This window comes from Condylostylus longicornis, unplaced genomic scaffold, assembly GCF_029603195.1.
Source record: "Condylostylus longicornis isolate FDR11 unplaced genomic scaffold, ASM2960319v2 ptg000040l, whole genome shotgun sequence".
In the NCBI taxonomy this organism is placed as follows: domain Eukaryota; kingdom Metazoa; phylum Arthropoda; class Insecta; order Diptera; family Dolichopodidae; genus Condylostylus; species Condylostylus longicornis.
In genome coordinates this window covers 4,121,941-4,138,812 of record NW_026578009.1, presented here as the reverse complement: position 1 = coordinate 4,138,812, position 16,872 = coordinate 4,121,941, and the positions used below count along the sequence as shown (strand labels likewise).

Here is a 16,872-nt window from a genome sequence, read left to right as displayed (position 1 = left end):
CCATAAAGTAATTTTAATTAATTTTCTTTTTGCGTAGATTTTGCTTATATAAAATTTTATAAATAATTAAATATAAATTTTTTTTAATTTTTAATATAAAAATATTTATTAAATAATTTAATTAAGAAAAATATTATTTAATTTTTTATCATTTAAATATAAAATGCTATTAGTATTTTTAATTGCTATTAAAGTTTAATAAATAATATGTTAATTGAAAGAGGATGCAAACGTAAAAATTAAAAAAAAAAATAATGGGAACAATTCAAATAATTTTTTTTTTTGCAATACGATTTACAAATTTATTAATATTTAAAATAATTTTAATTAAGCAAAATCTTTTTACGGATTTTTTACGATTATTTCATTTTATTTACCTAGAATATTAATTTGTTTTTTAAAAAGTGATAATTAAAATTTACCTCTACACCATTTAGAATTATAAATTATAATTTTAAGTTTTAATTATAATTTTTTATTTATTTATTTATTTATGTAATATATATTTATTTATATAAATGAATATTTTTTTTAATATATCGGAAAAGCTAAAAGGGATTTAATAATATACAAATCAAAACACGAACACGTATCAAATAAATACGGTAGAAAATTTAAGTGTTATAATAAAATAAAATAACGTTCAATTCTGTGATAAAATAAAAAAAGAATACAAAGTAAATAAAGAAAGTAATTTAAAAATTTTTAAAGATGAAATGAACACTTTAATAATGATCACAATTATAAATAAAAAGAGAAAATTATTATTTTTTTTTTTTTCGAATTTCCGTCGGCAGGTGAGTTCCCATTGGCAATAAATATTCTAAAGAAATTAAAAGTAAGGAAGGAAAATGAAATAATTCTGTTTTCGTTTTTAGTTTGTTTACATATATACATGCATACATACATAAATTTGTTATTTTAAATTTAATATATGGAATTATAAATATTTTATATTTATTATTCAATTCTTTAGTGGACATTAATATTAGTCGCTTATGTTTTTTTTTTCTTAGTTAAAAAGAAATATTTAAAAATCAAAAATTTTATAACTGCATAACTACTAATTAAATGTCCTTTAAAAGAATCGGTTGTATTGATTTTATATTCCTAATACTTCTTTTATTAAATTTTTAATAGAATTTTTTTTATATACATAATATATACATACATATTTATGTCCATAAATATTTCATGCTTTTTTTTTAATGCTAAAATTTTAAAAATAAAAACGACTAAAGGCAAACAGATTTATTTTGAATTTTTTATTTTTTTCCTTTTAAATAATAATCGGAATGAGCATAGGGATTTTTGGCCGACGTGAAATTTTTTTATAATTTTTTTTTTTATCTCAGTATTTAAAATAATTTTTTTTTAATATTTATTTTATTTTTTTTTTTATTTTTTTAAAAATAATATAAAACAGAAATTATTTTTCTAAAAAAAAAAACAAAACCAAAACTACAAATCAAAAGGACACAAAAAATAAATAAAATTGAACACAAAATTTTGTTTTTTAATTTTTTTTATATTTTAGTTACAAACAAAATGGCTTTAAATCCCTATAGCTTTTCCTGATTTTCTTGATTTTAATTATGAATGTGCTGTTTGAATTATAAAACATTCATTATTAACTATTATTGTTAAAATAATTTTATTAATAAAACTGAAATTTAAGTTTTATAATTTAATTTATGGTTTTATTAAATTAAAAGTAATAAATAGTAAATATAATTTGACCATAAAAAGCTAATTGCAGTTATGTTGCAAATTTTCATTTTTAATATTTATAATAAGTAATGTTTATTTTCTTAAAGAGTACCTCATTTTTTCAAAAACATTAAAACATACATGAATAGCTAAAATATTTAGAATTCAAACACAGCATTTCATTTTCAATAATAAATACATATATTTATGAATAACATAATAAAAATACATACAATAAATAATTTATTTAATATATTAAAATAATTTTAGATGATAGTGATTCTGATGAACAAATGGACCCATCATCGTATATGGAACCACAATTAATGTTAGATGAATATGATGAACCTGTCGAATTTAAATTTGATCCTAATGCAGATTCAACAAATCAAAGTGGCAATAATGGCAACAATAATAATAACAATAGTAATAAAAATAATAATACTAATAATAATAATAATAATAATTCAACTGCTAATAATAATAATAATACAAATAACAGCACTAGTAATATTAATAATAATAGTAACAACAATATCAGTAATAATAATAATAATCAACAAACTCCACCACAACAACAAATTCAAACACCACAGATACCCCAATTAACACCAGAAAGCTTGGGACTTATCAAAAATACGTTAATTGGGGCTGCTGGAGTTGTACCAGGCATAAATTTAAATCTAATCAATCAATTAGCTGGTATACCAAAGTTAACTCCCATAATTAAATCTGCAGTATCTGCTTCTGGAAATACTTCTAATAATAATACCGGTAGGAGTACCCAAAATTCGGGAGCTGGAAAAAATATGCCAAAGTTATCTAAACGTCCAAAATTGAAACAAAATGGTTTGAATCCAAATCAGTTAAAACAGGTAATACATATTAACGTAAATTTACAAAAAGCATTTAGCTTTTGTGTACATATATATATATATATATATATATATATATTTACAACAATATTATTTCTTTTAGCCAATCAACAACAACGACTTTATTGATTTATTCACAAGTAATTTGTTGTCTGCTTCATCACCTATTAAACCAGTTGTTTCCGGTCAGCAAAGTCAACAATTAAATACGAGTGGCGGAAGTATTGCATCGCCTGTACCATCTGGTGGATTAAATGCAGTTGGAGATAATAGCAATAGTAGTTCAAAATTTGATTCCAGTAGTGTAAAATCTGAAAGTGGTGGTGGCAATAATAATAATACTAATGCTAATAATAGTAGCAATAATAATAATAACAATAATAATAATAGCAACAACAATAATAATAACAGCGGAAGTAATCAACGATCAAACAAATATATTATAGATGATTCAGAAGGTTCTGTTAGAGACTTTTGTACCAAAGAAGGTGATCATACATATCGTTGTAAAGTTTGTTCTCGCGTTTACACCCATATAAGCAATTTCTGTCGACATTATGTCACATCACATAAACGAAATGTTAAAGTTTATCCATGCCCATTTTGCTTTAAAGAATTTACAAGAAAGGATAATATGACAGCTCATGTAAAAATTATACATAAAATTGAGAATCCGTCATCAGCGCTAACGGGTCAAGTAGTGCCTCACATTAATAAAAACGATAGTGTAACATCACCTCCGGGCAAAGCTGGTAGTGATTCCGGTAATAGCAATAACAATAACAACCAAGAGGCACAATCTTTAAGTAAATGGGATAAAGAGAATTCATCATCAGCAGTTACAACAAGTTCATCTGATAATATAGCTTCATCTCTAACATCTCTGATAACAAGTAAAGTGTCAACGCCGACTACAGCGCAGTAAAATAAATTTTGTTTTTATAAAAAATATGTATTAACAATATAAATAATTAAATGTATCTTTAATATTTTATATAATTTTCCCGCCACAATTTCTTCACTGTACTGACAAAGAGTAATAGTTAACGAATACAAGATAGTATTTGTAAAATATTCTTTAATCGATTATTTATTAAATTCATTTTTAATTAAATAATATTATTTAATATGTATTAGTAAAAACGTTACATGGAAATGGTTAATGGTTTCCAATATTCCAATGTTTTTTCTCTTTTTTGAACTTTTTATTTTTTTTTATATATTTGTTTGTGTATAATTTATGTATATAATGAAAATTAGAAGAAAATTAAGTTTCTTTTAATATCACATTTTTTTTTTATATAATAATACTTTAATATTATTAACTTTTATGTATAATTCTTAATATAATTTCGCTTATAAATAATGTTATTAATAATTTTTATATTTAAATAAACATATTAAATTTTAGAATAAATGAAAACAAAAGTATATATATATATAATATACATGCATATGTATATAAATATATATATATATATAGGTATATTATATAAGATATATGTACATATAATGCATAATTTATGAACATAAAATTGTTATCTGTTTTTCTTTACTTTAAATTTTTTATTAAAGTTTATACTTAAGAATTTAAATTAACATTATTATTTTTACGTTAAATTTAGTTTATTTAAATGAAATTAATATATTTTTTTTATTATTAAAATAAAAACAAAATTTAAATTGCATACAGTTTTTAAGAAAACTTATAATTGAGTTTTAAATGAAAAGTTCAAAATTATTTTGCTTCATTTTATTAAATAATAAATTTCATTAAAAAAAAAAACAAATAAATCATGATTTACGATCAAATAACATATAGTAATATAATAATTAGCAAGAAACGAAATTTCAAATGTAGTAAGATCTCTACGATGCGAATTCAAATAAAATCTATAAAAAAGTGTTATATGAAAACCGCCTTTTATACAAGTAATTTGCAAAACCACAATAAATTTTTGTTAGTTTACAGTTTAAATAAAATCAGAATTATCGATATCAGGTTTATTGAATTAAATTGATAATCAACGTACGAAGACCAATATTATGATAAGTGTGTAACGTACATTTATGTTAATTAATAAAATTTGAACAAATATTTCGCGAAACAAATATATCATGGTTGTATATTTTTCCAGATTTATTGAAAATAAACCAGTATAAATTAATTAATAGAAAAACAAATATTTCCGAATTTAAGTTAACCGGCAGAAGGTCAACAATAAGTTTCTAATTTTGATCGTATTGGGACATCTCATTCAAATCCTTTTATTATTTTTAAAGCTTTTGTCATGAATGTTATTCTTATTAATTAAAAACTACAATTTATAATAAAATAAAATTTATATTTTTAATTACAAAATAATTTGAATAGAATAAAAAATAGAAATAAAATATTATTTGACCAAAAATATTATTAAAAAAAATTTTTTTGTACATATAGAAATCATAAAGTAAACACATAATATAGAATATGAGTTATAGATTGTAACAAAAAAAAAAAAAATAACATAATTTTTAATTAAAATTTTTTAATTTAAAAAACCCGTATATAATTAAAATAATAACATACATAAATACATAACATATTTTTAACATGATAAATTAATAGATTGAATCATCTTAAAGATTATTGTAATTAAGTAACATTCATGGCAATTACAATCAATTTTAATAGTCAAGTTAATAGCCTCTACTAATAAATATGCATATATTTTTATATCATCATCAATAAAAGAAACATTTGTTTCAGCATCAATTTTGTTTCATTTTAAAATAAATTAGCTTTCCAAAATTTACAAAATGTTGAATATAATAAATACATCCTTTCTTTTTTTCAACATAAATTAATAATATTTATAACAATAACGTATATATATCTGCATCAATTTATACTAAGTTGCCAATTAAGTTATAGTATAGTTAAAAAAATATTAAAAAATTAATAAAAGTGCAATTTTTGTACATAATAAGTAAGTTAAAAATAAAGAAAAATAATATAAAATATAATAAAAACAAATGAGAAAAAATTTTCAGAAAACAAAATTCATGTCTTCCAGATCATCCAAAAAAAAAAGTGTGAAATATAAAATTGGGGAAAAAAAAAATCTTAAAAAAACATGAAATAAAGAAACCAAAATTCTTACATACATTCAAATTTATATATAAATATATAAATATATATATAAATATATAAATATATATATATATATATATTCATATGTAAATAAAAAGGCAACCTATACTTGTTTAATCTATTTATATTAAAATTTTATTAATATTATTATTATTATTTTAATTTTGTTGTTAATTTCTAATTTTATTTATTTATTATTTTATTCTTATCTTTTCGTTCATTTTTTTTTCTTACTTTAATAATAACATTTTTAATTTAACCTCCGATTCTTACTTTAATTTCCATTATATAATTGAATTCATTACTATTTATCATTTCCAATACAAGTTGATTCAATTAGAGTTCAAGTGAAAAACTAAATTTAATTTAAATTAATTGAAAGTATATAAACAATTCCACAAAAAAAGAAAAGGTCCTTAATTACATATAAATTTTCAAAAATATGAAAATAAGAAATTCAAATTCACTTCCTAATTAATCCAGATAAAATTTCTAGTGTTAATTAAGTTCAATAATAAGGCAATACATATAAACTTCACTAGGATATTTTAAACAACTTATACATTATTAAGAATTATTTGTGCATAAAATCAAAACATTTTTATGCTTAAAAAATATTATAAATATATTTTTGTATCTTAAACTTCTTGGTAAACTAAATGCTTCTTGGAAATAAATATGTTAAGTAAATTTAGTGTGGAATTTCAAGATTAACTATTTTCGGCAAAATATTTTCAAACAGGAACATTACATATACAATTTAATCGTGTATCTCACTTTTTCATATCTCATTTTTTGTTCAATATTAATTCTTCTTTTTTCTAATAAATAATTCATTTTTTTAACAAAACTACTAATTGAGTTTTTGAATTTTTATCAAATTTTTCGAATAAACCTATCTATCACCTTTAAAAATAAATATTTTATAATGAATAAAGAATATATGAGATACGCGATACGGTAATTATCTCCTCACTCGAAAATTACATTATACCAAAAATATTATAGTTACTCAACTTGTTTTCACTTGGCTATATACAAGATCACGTCCATAAATTGATACACAATTTCATTTCTAATTAATAAAAACCAATAAAATAAATATCCATTTAATCTTTTTCTTATACTTTATTTAATTCCTATCCAAACTGGTCTCATATAAATCTAATTCATAGATTTTGTCAGATTTAATAAAAAATTATTTTTTCTTTCAAATTAATTTTTCATTTAACCTAATAATGCAAAATAGATATTAAAGAAATTAAATATAAAGCATTTTATCGGAGGCTACTTATAGCACCAAAGAAATATAATACGAAAAAATAAACAAAAAAAAAAATAAATAAAAAAAAAAAACAAATGTTTAATATTTATTTTAGATATTTTATGTACTTTAAATATAATATAGATGTATCAAATAAACGTTACGATATGAATGAAAAAAAAAATAAAGCAATAATATTCGAATTTTGTTTTCTTTGCAGTCGTTAATTTTAGAATTTGTTTTATTTAAAAATATTTTTGAATGAAGATTTAATATTTGAATAATCAATTCTATTACAGCAAATTTTTCATTTAATTAATATATTTTAATAGATAATTAAATAATAATTATTTAAAAAAGAATAAATGATCTTTTATTTTAAACTTTTAATGAAAATTATAAGAAAATAATATCTGTTCTTTTAATTTATTAACATATATATTTATGTGTAAACAAAATATATTTTTGAATATATTTACATATTATATTCAAATATTAATTTTCATTCAAGAAATTATTAATAAAAACGTAGTTTAAGTTTAAATATAAAATAAGATGTTATTAGATTTTAAAAACTAAAATTACTTATATTAGTAAAACTTTTTTGTATAACAAAATTTTGATAAATTTTTAATAATTTTTTGAATTAAGAAAAATCAATTTCAAATATAATTTAAATGTACATTCATGTTTTTAATACCTTATTTATCAAAAAATTTTAAAAAAGAAATTTTCATTTTGTACAAATATAAAAAATTCAAATGATGGTACAAGTTCGAATTACAAAATTAAAACATTTAGAATTTAATTACACAAACCGATGAGTATTACTATACAAATTTTTTCTATTTTATATCATTTGCAATTTTATCTGCTATTATAGGATACAATAATTACTAAGAGTTATTTGAAGTTTTGTCTAATTTGTTATCAGTTTATTCAGAATTTATAACAAAATTGAATGAAATTAAAAAAAAATTAAAAATTAAATTTAATTTAGACTTTTTCAGTATATCAGTTAAACTTTATCTACGTTTAGTTAAATAAATTATTTTCACTGCACCAAAAATTTTTTATTCTATTTGAAATTGATTTTAATTTATAATTAATAATTAAAAAATTATGAAAGTTGTAAATTTCGTTAAAAAAAATTAATTAAATGAACAAAATTTATTTTTAAACAGTTTTAAGGATTAAAAATTCACCACAAGTGGCCTTATGAAAAAAAAAGTCTTTTATATTGCAATAAAACAAATCGTAAAGAAAAAAATATTGTAAATTTTTTAAAATGCAATAATAAAAACTTTTTTTTATTTGATATAAAATTTTATAATAAATTAATAATACATATTTATATAAAATAATAAATAGAGTAATTTAAAAATATATTTTTGACTGCATTTAAGAAAAAAAAAAAATTTTTTTTTTTTATTTTGAACTTCATATATTTAGAATTATCGCATATTATAAAATTAACAAAAAACAAAAACATATTTAGAATGAAAACCGAACTTAAATAAAAAAAAATATAATATTGTTTTAAGTATAATTAAAAAGAAAAATTAAAATTAATAATGAAATTATTTTGAAAATGTTGCATTGCTTATAAGCAATTATATTTTAGAGAAAATATTTAGAAAATTTAATAGTTTTATTTTTTACATCCAATTTGAAATTTAACAAAATTTTATAAAAAGTGAATTACATGTTTTTTTTTTATTAAAAACCTGAAATTCTTCAAAAATAAATTAAAATTAATGAAAATACATACATACATAAAAACTGAAAACACGATGAAAAAGTTTAATTAAAATTTCATGTTCAATTTTCTTCAAAGATAAAGTAATTTAAATTGAATTTTTAATTTTTCTCCAAATTTATTTGGTTTCGTTAAATATTTTATAAATATTATTTATTTTCGTAATCTTATATATTGAATAAACTAAAAGGTTTCTGTTAAAGTTTAGCGTGTAATGTCTATTTTAATATAAAATTATGTATTTAAAATTCAAGATCCAAAAAAAAAAAATTATTTTATATATATTTTTTTATGTATATAATTTTAATATGCATATTTTTATGAGATACTATTGCGATTAGGTACTAAAATTTTGTTTTAAAATTTTTCTTTCCTGAAAACAATGAATATTTCTATTATTATTTTTTTGGTACACAATTTTCAAAGTTTTAAGGTAAAATAAATACTAAATCTATCTATAATTATATAATATATAGAAGTTTTCAGTTTTACTATTTATTTTCAATATTCTTAATTAACAATACAAAATTATTACATTTCTTTTATTAATTTTAATTTTTAATTATTTGTACAGTAGGTATAGCTAGTGCAATTTAGCAATTAATTTCACTTAAGTTTAAAAATAAAACTAACCAATATTAAAAGAAAGCAATGATTATATTAAAAAAAAAATCATTATAAAAATATTAAATCCCACAAATTTTTATATTTAATTAAAAGTGAAAATTAATTAAAAATAAAAACAATAAAATTTTATGATGAATTTTCAAATGTTACCTAAATATTAAATTATACAATTTTTATTTTATTATTTTTTTTATTTTGTTTTCTTTTTTTTTTTATATCTTTACTTTATCTCTTGTGTTGTTAGAATTTTACAAAGTAAAACAAAAATCATTTATATAAAGAATTAGAAAAAAATAGACTAATCAAATTTAATTTTAGTTGTATAAAATTTAAATAAAAGTAATATAAATTAAAAAAAAAAACTGATTATTAAATCAATAAATAAATATGCACACATAATAAAATGTATTTTTCTTTTGTTTTGTTTATGTCGTAAAATTATTTCGGTAATAGTTTTGAATACTGTTAAATTGTGAAAAACTGTAATATTATTAAAACGGAAAAACTATAAATAAATATAGATTAGATTAAAAATCATGATCCAATAAATTTTTAAGAAATAAAATCCGTTTTCGAATACTAGTCTCGTCTAGAGTCTAATATGAAGTGTATGCAATAAAAATATGTTCATTAAACTTATTATGTGATATTTTCTATACAAGCTTTTAACACCAATTTATGAAAGTATCTACTGAGGTTTGCGGGACCAATTTGTTTAATTGCCAGAGACTTTCCGTATTTTTTTTTCCGGTCGAATAATTTGACGAAACACACGAAGTAAAGGAATATTCAATATAAAACTTTTATTTACAGTCTGAAATCCCGAAAATACTGCAGTTATATTTCTCATATTTAATTTCGAAAATTGAACTTGGAAACAAACAATTTTATATTATTTTTTTAATTGTTATTTAAACAAATTTTTATTATATTGAAAAATTTTTTTATTTTTATATATTATGAGTTTATTTTTATAGTAATATGTTCTACTTGATTTTTTTTTTAGAACGTTTAAATGCTACTCCAGAATTAACTCAAAGGTTATTTGGCACTAAAAGTAATGATAATACTCCGGAGATAAAATTGAAAATTCGTGTTAATCCATCCACACAAAATCCACAACATTTACAAACGGAAACACAAATTATTCGTACAAACAATATTTTATCCAATGCTAATAACCTTTTGCAACAGCATTTAAGAGCAGATAATTTAAATGAAAGTAATTTGATAAATCAACCATCTGCACAAATTCTTACGGATTCACTGAAACAAATTAATAATATAAAATCAAATATTATTGAAAATAATACTCCCACAAATGTAAATTCAGCAAGAATTTCATCTTCAGCCGCTACATCATCAAATAATACTTTACGTCATCATTATCTTTTGCATTTGTCTCGTACTGGAAATCAACCATCAAATTCCGTTCAATATACACAAAAGTTGGTAACTAATGATGAAAATGCAAACAATACCAGTCAACCACAGATAACAGTAAGTGATACAGATAACAATAATAGTTGTTTAAGTGGTAACAATGAACCACAAAGTCCACCACAAAAATTAGTGTTCTCTTCAAATGTGTCACGTCCGATACAAAGACGTCGAATTCGTCGTAAACCAGCCTCATCTTTAGATGATCAAGCAGAGCATTTAACAGAAATGTCTGTACGTGGTCTAGATCTCTTTCGTTATGCCAGTATTACTGAAGGTGTTTACCAGTGCATTGAATGTGCTAAAGAAAATATTCAAAGAACATTTAAAAATAAATATAGCTTCCAGAGACATGCATTTTTATATCATGAAGGTAAACATCGTAAAGTTTTTCCATGTCCACAATGTGGTAAAGAATTTTCACGTCCAGATAAAATGAAAAATCATATGAAAACGACACATGAAGGTTTTATTTCTAAAGAAACAACATATAATGCATTCAATTACTTAATAACAGCCGCGTCAAGTGGTGCAAATAACAGTAATACTGATATGCAACAGATATTTAATAAAATGGAAACTAATTCATCCACCTTAAATATGGTTAGTCAAGGAAATAATAATAATAACAATAATACTAATAATAATAATAATAACAATAACAAGAATGATAATAGTAATAATAACAATAATAATATCAATGAAAATCAAAATATTGACATTAAAACCATAAATATTTCCGATGATAATTCAGATATTATTATTGAAGATTCTATTAAAAATAAAATAATTGTTGTGAAAACACCTACCACATCACCAACAATGCAAAATACGATATTATCAGTGCCAGTATCAACAACCGGTTCGGTATCAAAACCGCCTCCGTTGGAAAAAATTAAAATTAAAACTGAAATTCAAAAAAATGAATTAAACCCACCGCTACAATTATTATCGCCGTCCAGATCGGGTTCTGAATCACCAGAATGCACAGAAGTTGATGTATCATCAACTAAGCCAATACCTATGGTACAATTAGCTACTGCTACACCGGCTACAATCGCTCAAATAACAACTTTTAAAGAAGAAGAAGTAATATAATATTAATTTACTCAATAATGGTACACTAAAAGAAATGTTTATTTTATAACGTTTATTTTTTTCTATTGATTGTATAATAGTTATTAATTTAAGTTGATAATCGAAAATTTTTAAAAGTAAAATAATTATATATTCCTAAATCAAGCAGATGTGTATGCATATAGGTAATTCTTTGTCTCTCTATATAATAAGAAACATTATGAAATTATTTTGAACTGATGAAAAGGTTTACTATAAAACTATACGTGTATGTAAATTTTTGATTTTGCAAGTTCTCAAAATTCCCATTTCAAAATTTCGTTTTAACAATTTGAAAGTTTCTGTCTAAGAATACATAATGGAAAAACATCAGCCAAGTGATTTTTAAAAGAGCAGATTTAATTTTTGCAATTCAATAAATTTTCTCAATTCTATTTATAATTTTCTAATATTCTTTTCAGTATTGTTGTTATAATTTTAAAATTCTTTTTTAAGTATTAAACTTCGGTACAAATAAAATGAGTTATCTCAAATATCATATTGTAATTAAACAAATTTTGGTGCTTTGAAAGCAAGTGGTTGTTATCCATTTTATTCATATTCAATTAGTGCTTTCTATTTTATTATTAAAACTCGTGTTGTACTTAGATTAGATTTATAAGACTACTAGTGATGGATTTTAAATTAAATCACTATATGGCCAGTGCATACTTTTAAATTAAACTTATTCAGAATTTACGCCTTCTAAACAAGCATTTATCAAAATATATAAAATAACGCCAAGATATATTTTTTTAATATGTATTTTAAATTAATCAAAGCTAAGAGGCTAACCAAACAAGAATGCGTTTATTTTACACGACATGGGTATATTACAAAAAAACAAATGTAAGCTAAATCAATAACGTTTTCATAGCATAAAAGTTGTGAATCGTCTATTCATTCGTGGGCTATATTATTGATAATATCAAAATAATGTTTCCAAATTTTGATATTTTCCAAATCGTGCTTTTTATTAAATTATAAATATTTTTTTTTTTTTTGTACTGTAAGGAATGCTAAAATTAATTCCATATAAATTCATTAAACTGAAATTAATGTGTTAACCTTTACATGTGTATAAAATTTTTATATAGTAAATCTTCTTTTCGTAATGTAACCAACGGTGCTATGTGCCTTAACAATTAAATTTTTTGTAGCAGTTTTAGGAAAATGAACATAATATTTAAAAAAAAATTAATAAATATTTATTTAAATTACTAAGCTCAAATTTTATCAAACGCACAATAAATGTAGTACTTATAAATTAATTATTATAATCTTCCAAAATTTTCTTAAAAAAAAAATAAAAATATTTATTTAGATTGTTCTAAAAACGTTTTAATATTAATTGTTGTTACCAAAATTAAATAAATAAAACTTCAACAGTAATAATACTTGATTATCAGTATTAAAATATCAATTTAAAATATTAAAAAAAAAAGAGATAAATCCGTATAAAACCTTGTAAATTTATTCTATTTAAACTATAACTTTAACCACAGTATTTTTTTCTTTAAATTGTAATAAATGCTTACGTTTTAAGTCTCTATAATCTCTATAAACTAAAATATTTAAAATAAACAATGGTTGTCAAATTTAGCTATTAATATTATTATTTTTTTTATAAAATATATATTTTGTATTATCACTTGAATAGAGGATTATACAACACAAAATTAATATATGCATGTTAAGAGACAAAATTATAAAATGTAATGATTTATGTATCTTAAAAAAAGTAACATCGATATGGATGCAATTTTTGAATATTATGTAAGATTTATTTGACGACAAAAAATTAATAAGTTAATATTTATTATTTAATTAACGAATTTAGCCAAGTGAATTTGAAATTTGTATGGTTTCTTGTAATTATGAACTACAAAAAAATTTTATATTTTGCTTTAAAGACAATCAAAATTTTCACAGTGATATCTTAATTCAGTAATTAAAAATAATTGATTTATTGCATCGATTGATAAAATTTATATACGTATAAATAAATTTGATAATAAAATAATGCTTTAATAATCTCAAATACAAAAAAAAAAAAACTCATAACACATTATAAATACTGAATCATTTATGATATTACAATATTTTATATTTGAAATTCATAATAATTTTAGTTTAGAAATATTGTTCTTAGTATATTAAAGCTAAATGGTGTTCATAATTTTCATAAAACATTTAATAATTTGATATTAATATAGATGAATATAAGCATATTTCGATATAAAATTGTTCATTAAATTCTTATTTAATGATTGTTTACAGGAATATTTTTAAATAAATTAAATTATTGCATCAAGAGAAAACATTTTTGCTTTGCATATTTTTTAATTTTCTAAAAATAATTTTAATATAACATCAAAAAATATGTTGGCGAACTATAAATTTTCAATATTTTTGAACAATATTTTTGAACATTATTAATATTTCTTATTATTTAGCAAATAAAAATTTATACATCAATATTAGTCTCATTAGTATCTTGAATTGATGAATTTATTTTTATCAATAAATTAAATAAAATTTATAAAATCTAATTTAGTTTACAAAATAACTTTAATATCTTTTGATGCTTTAAATTTTTATTGAATACATAGCTTGTGAATTTTTTCACCTATTTCTGTGAACAGAAGAAAACCAGTACTAATAATAAATAAGTCTTATAAAATTTGTTATATATATGTACTTACATATATATAAATTATATAATATAGGATGTAAAATTTTCAAAATCTATACTGTAAAGCTTTAAATTTGTATGCCAGTGATTTTTGTTTTTAATTTATTATGATATTATAATGAAGAAAAATCGTAAATTTTTATTGTACATAATTTTTTATATTCTTTTATTCTATGTATTATTATACGAAAAGTATAATAATATAAAACATATATTTATACAAATTATGTACATTACCTTTATGTTATATTTTTAAGCTATTACTTATTTTAACCTCAATTTTGTTGTGATTATTTTTTAATTTCAATTTTTCTTTGAATTTTTATTTTCTCTAAAATTAGTATACGTTTTAATGAAAAATGAAATTATTCGCATTATTTCAATTATAATAGTTATTATTTTTAATTTTAAATACAAAAATGTCAGTATATTTTTTTTTTCAAAGAATTGTATTAAGATTTATTTGTACAAGATTTTGTTTTTTTTTTTAAATTATAACTTTCAGTATCATAATTTTAATACAATAAACAATATAAACAGCAAACAAAATATTCATATTCAATTCACTTTTTATATTTAAAAATTTAAAAAAAATATTTGAGTAATAATTAAATAAAAAATCAAATATTTTTTCAATTTTTATATGAAAAACAAACGTAAAAAAATTAAACATTATTATAATTTTAAATATTAATAATATTATCTATGTAATGATGTAATTATTTTATTTATTTAAATAAAAGAGTGAATATTATTAATTTAGACAATTTATAAATAATTAATTTAAAAAAAAATGATTATGGTCTTTATTGAAAATACAATTATTATTAAAACAATTAAAGAAAAAGTAATAATTTAGCAAATTTTTATATTAATCTTCAATTTAATATTATTTGAAAAGATTTTGTTTTTAAGGATAAAAGGAACGCGAAATTTATGGGAAAAAAATATTAAAATTTTTATACTTATTTGTTCAGGAATTATTTATATTAAAACATATATAAAATTTTACTTTTAACCTTTACTATAAATTTATATTGAGCTTGAAATCTAATTTCAAAATAATTTTAATAAATAACTTTTTTTTTTTTCATTATTACGAAAATATATTCATAATTGAAGATTAATAAAATTATTTTTAATTTACAATAAAAAGTAACGATTTTTAATTGTTTTATAAATAAATAATTTTAATAAATAAATAATAATTGTGGACATGAGAGTAAAAAAATTTAATTTTATAAAATAATAATAATCAGTTTATGTCTTTATTAATTTAGTTTAATTAAAATTTCTGATTTAGTTAATACAATTTAATATTTCAAAATAATTTTATTTTAAAAAGGAAAATTATATAATATGAATCTAATAAAAATTTTAGAGAATTTTAAAAATGAAAAACCTAAAACTTTAGTAACTTATTTAAAAATTTATCAAGTAAAATTTATAAATTCCGCTATTTCTTAACATATAAAAAATATTATTTAGAATAATTTCTATTTTTGAAATATGCTTTTAAATTAATTATAATATAGTTAAATTTTAAAACAGTTTTTAGCAAAATCAAACTCATATTAAAAATAAATATTGACTTTTTGGTTAATTATGTTATTTATATAAAAAAAATTAATTAAAGGTCCTATTTTAATTTCAAATATTATTTAGTCAAAATTTTTATTAACTCATAAATTGTAAATAAAAACAATAATTGACATAATTACAATTTAAATTGTTTTAACGTCTTTGATCTTTGTGCGGTATTCTAAATGTTTTTGCTAATTTTTATTTTATTTTAGTAAATTTTTTTACCAAATTTTATATTTTACTTGTTTTGTAATAAATATTAAAGTAATTTTTTTTTTTTCATTTTCTATTTATTTTATTTTCGTACGAATTTTGAGACATTTGCACATAGTTTGCTGTTCTTTGACTAACACATTTATATTTTTTTTTTTTAAATATTTTACGAATAAAAGATTTCTCATGGCTTCTTTGAATTATTTTCTAAAATTATTTACTAGATTTATATTTAAAAAAATATTGTTTTAAAATTGAAATAAAAAAGATACTTAACCTTTTTTTACAAAATAAATATTTTTGTTTTTGTATTACGTCTTTTGTGATTCTATATTTATTTTATTGTACTTTTAAATTTTTTTGATTTTACTATTTATTAAAAAGAAAACTCATATTCATTTTAAGAAAATGAATTATGAATAAATTTCGAATTTTCTAAATTATGTATTTTAC

At 19.3% G+C, this 16,872-nt stretch overlaps 1 protein-coding gene across 4 annotated transcripts in view; it reads left to right on the top strand.

The window, feature by feature from the left end:
• LOC129609548 (protein tramtrack, beta isoform) overlaps positions 1 to 11,964 on the top strand; it is a 66,955-nt gene extending 54,991 nt beyond the window's left edge. Inside the window, exons 5-6 of one of the 4 annotated variants that reach the window (XM_055521523.1) lie at positions 1,981 to 2,585; positions 2,689 to 3,770. In XM_055521523.1, the coding sequence (XP_055377498.1) occupies positions 1,981 to 2,585; positions 2,689 to 3,510 (1,427 nt within the window). In that variant the 3' untranslated portion in view covers positions 3,511 to 3,770. Of the gene's footprint in view, positions 1 to 548; positions 950 to 1,980; positions 2,586 to 2,688; positions 3,771 to 10,377 lie in introns of those variants that run through there. The other 3 variants (XM_055521524.1, XM_055521522.1, XM_055521525.1) reach the window with 3 other exon arrangements.
• The last annotated feature ends 4,908 nt before the right edge of the window (positions 11,965 to 16,872 follow it).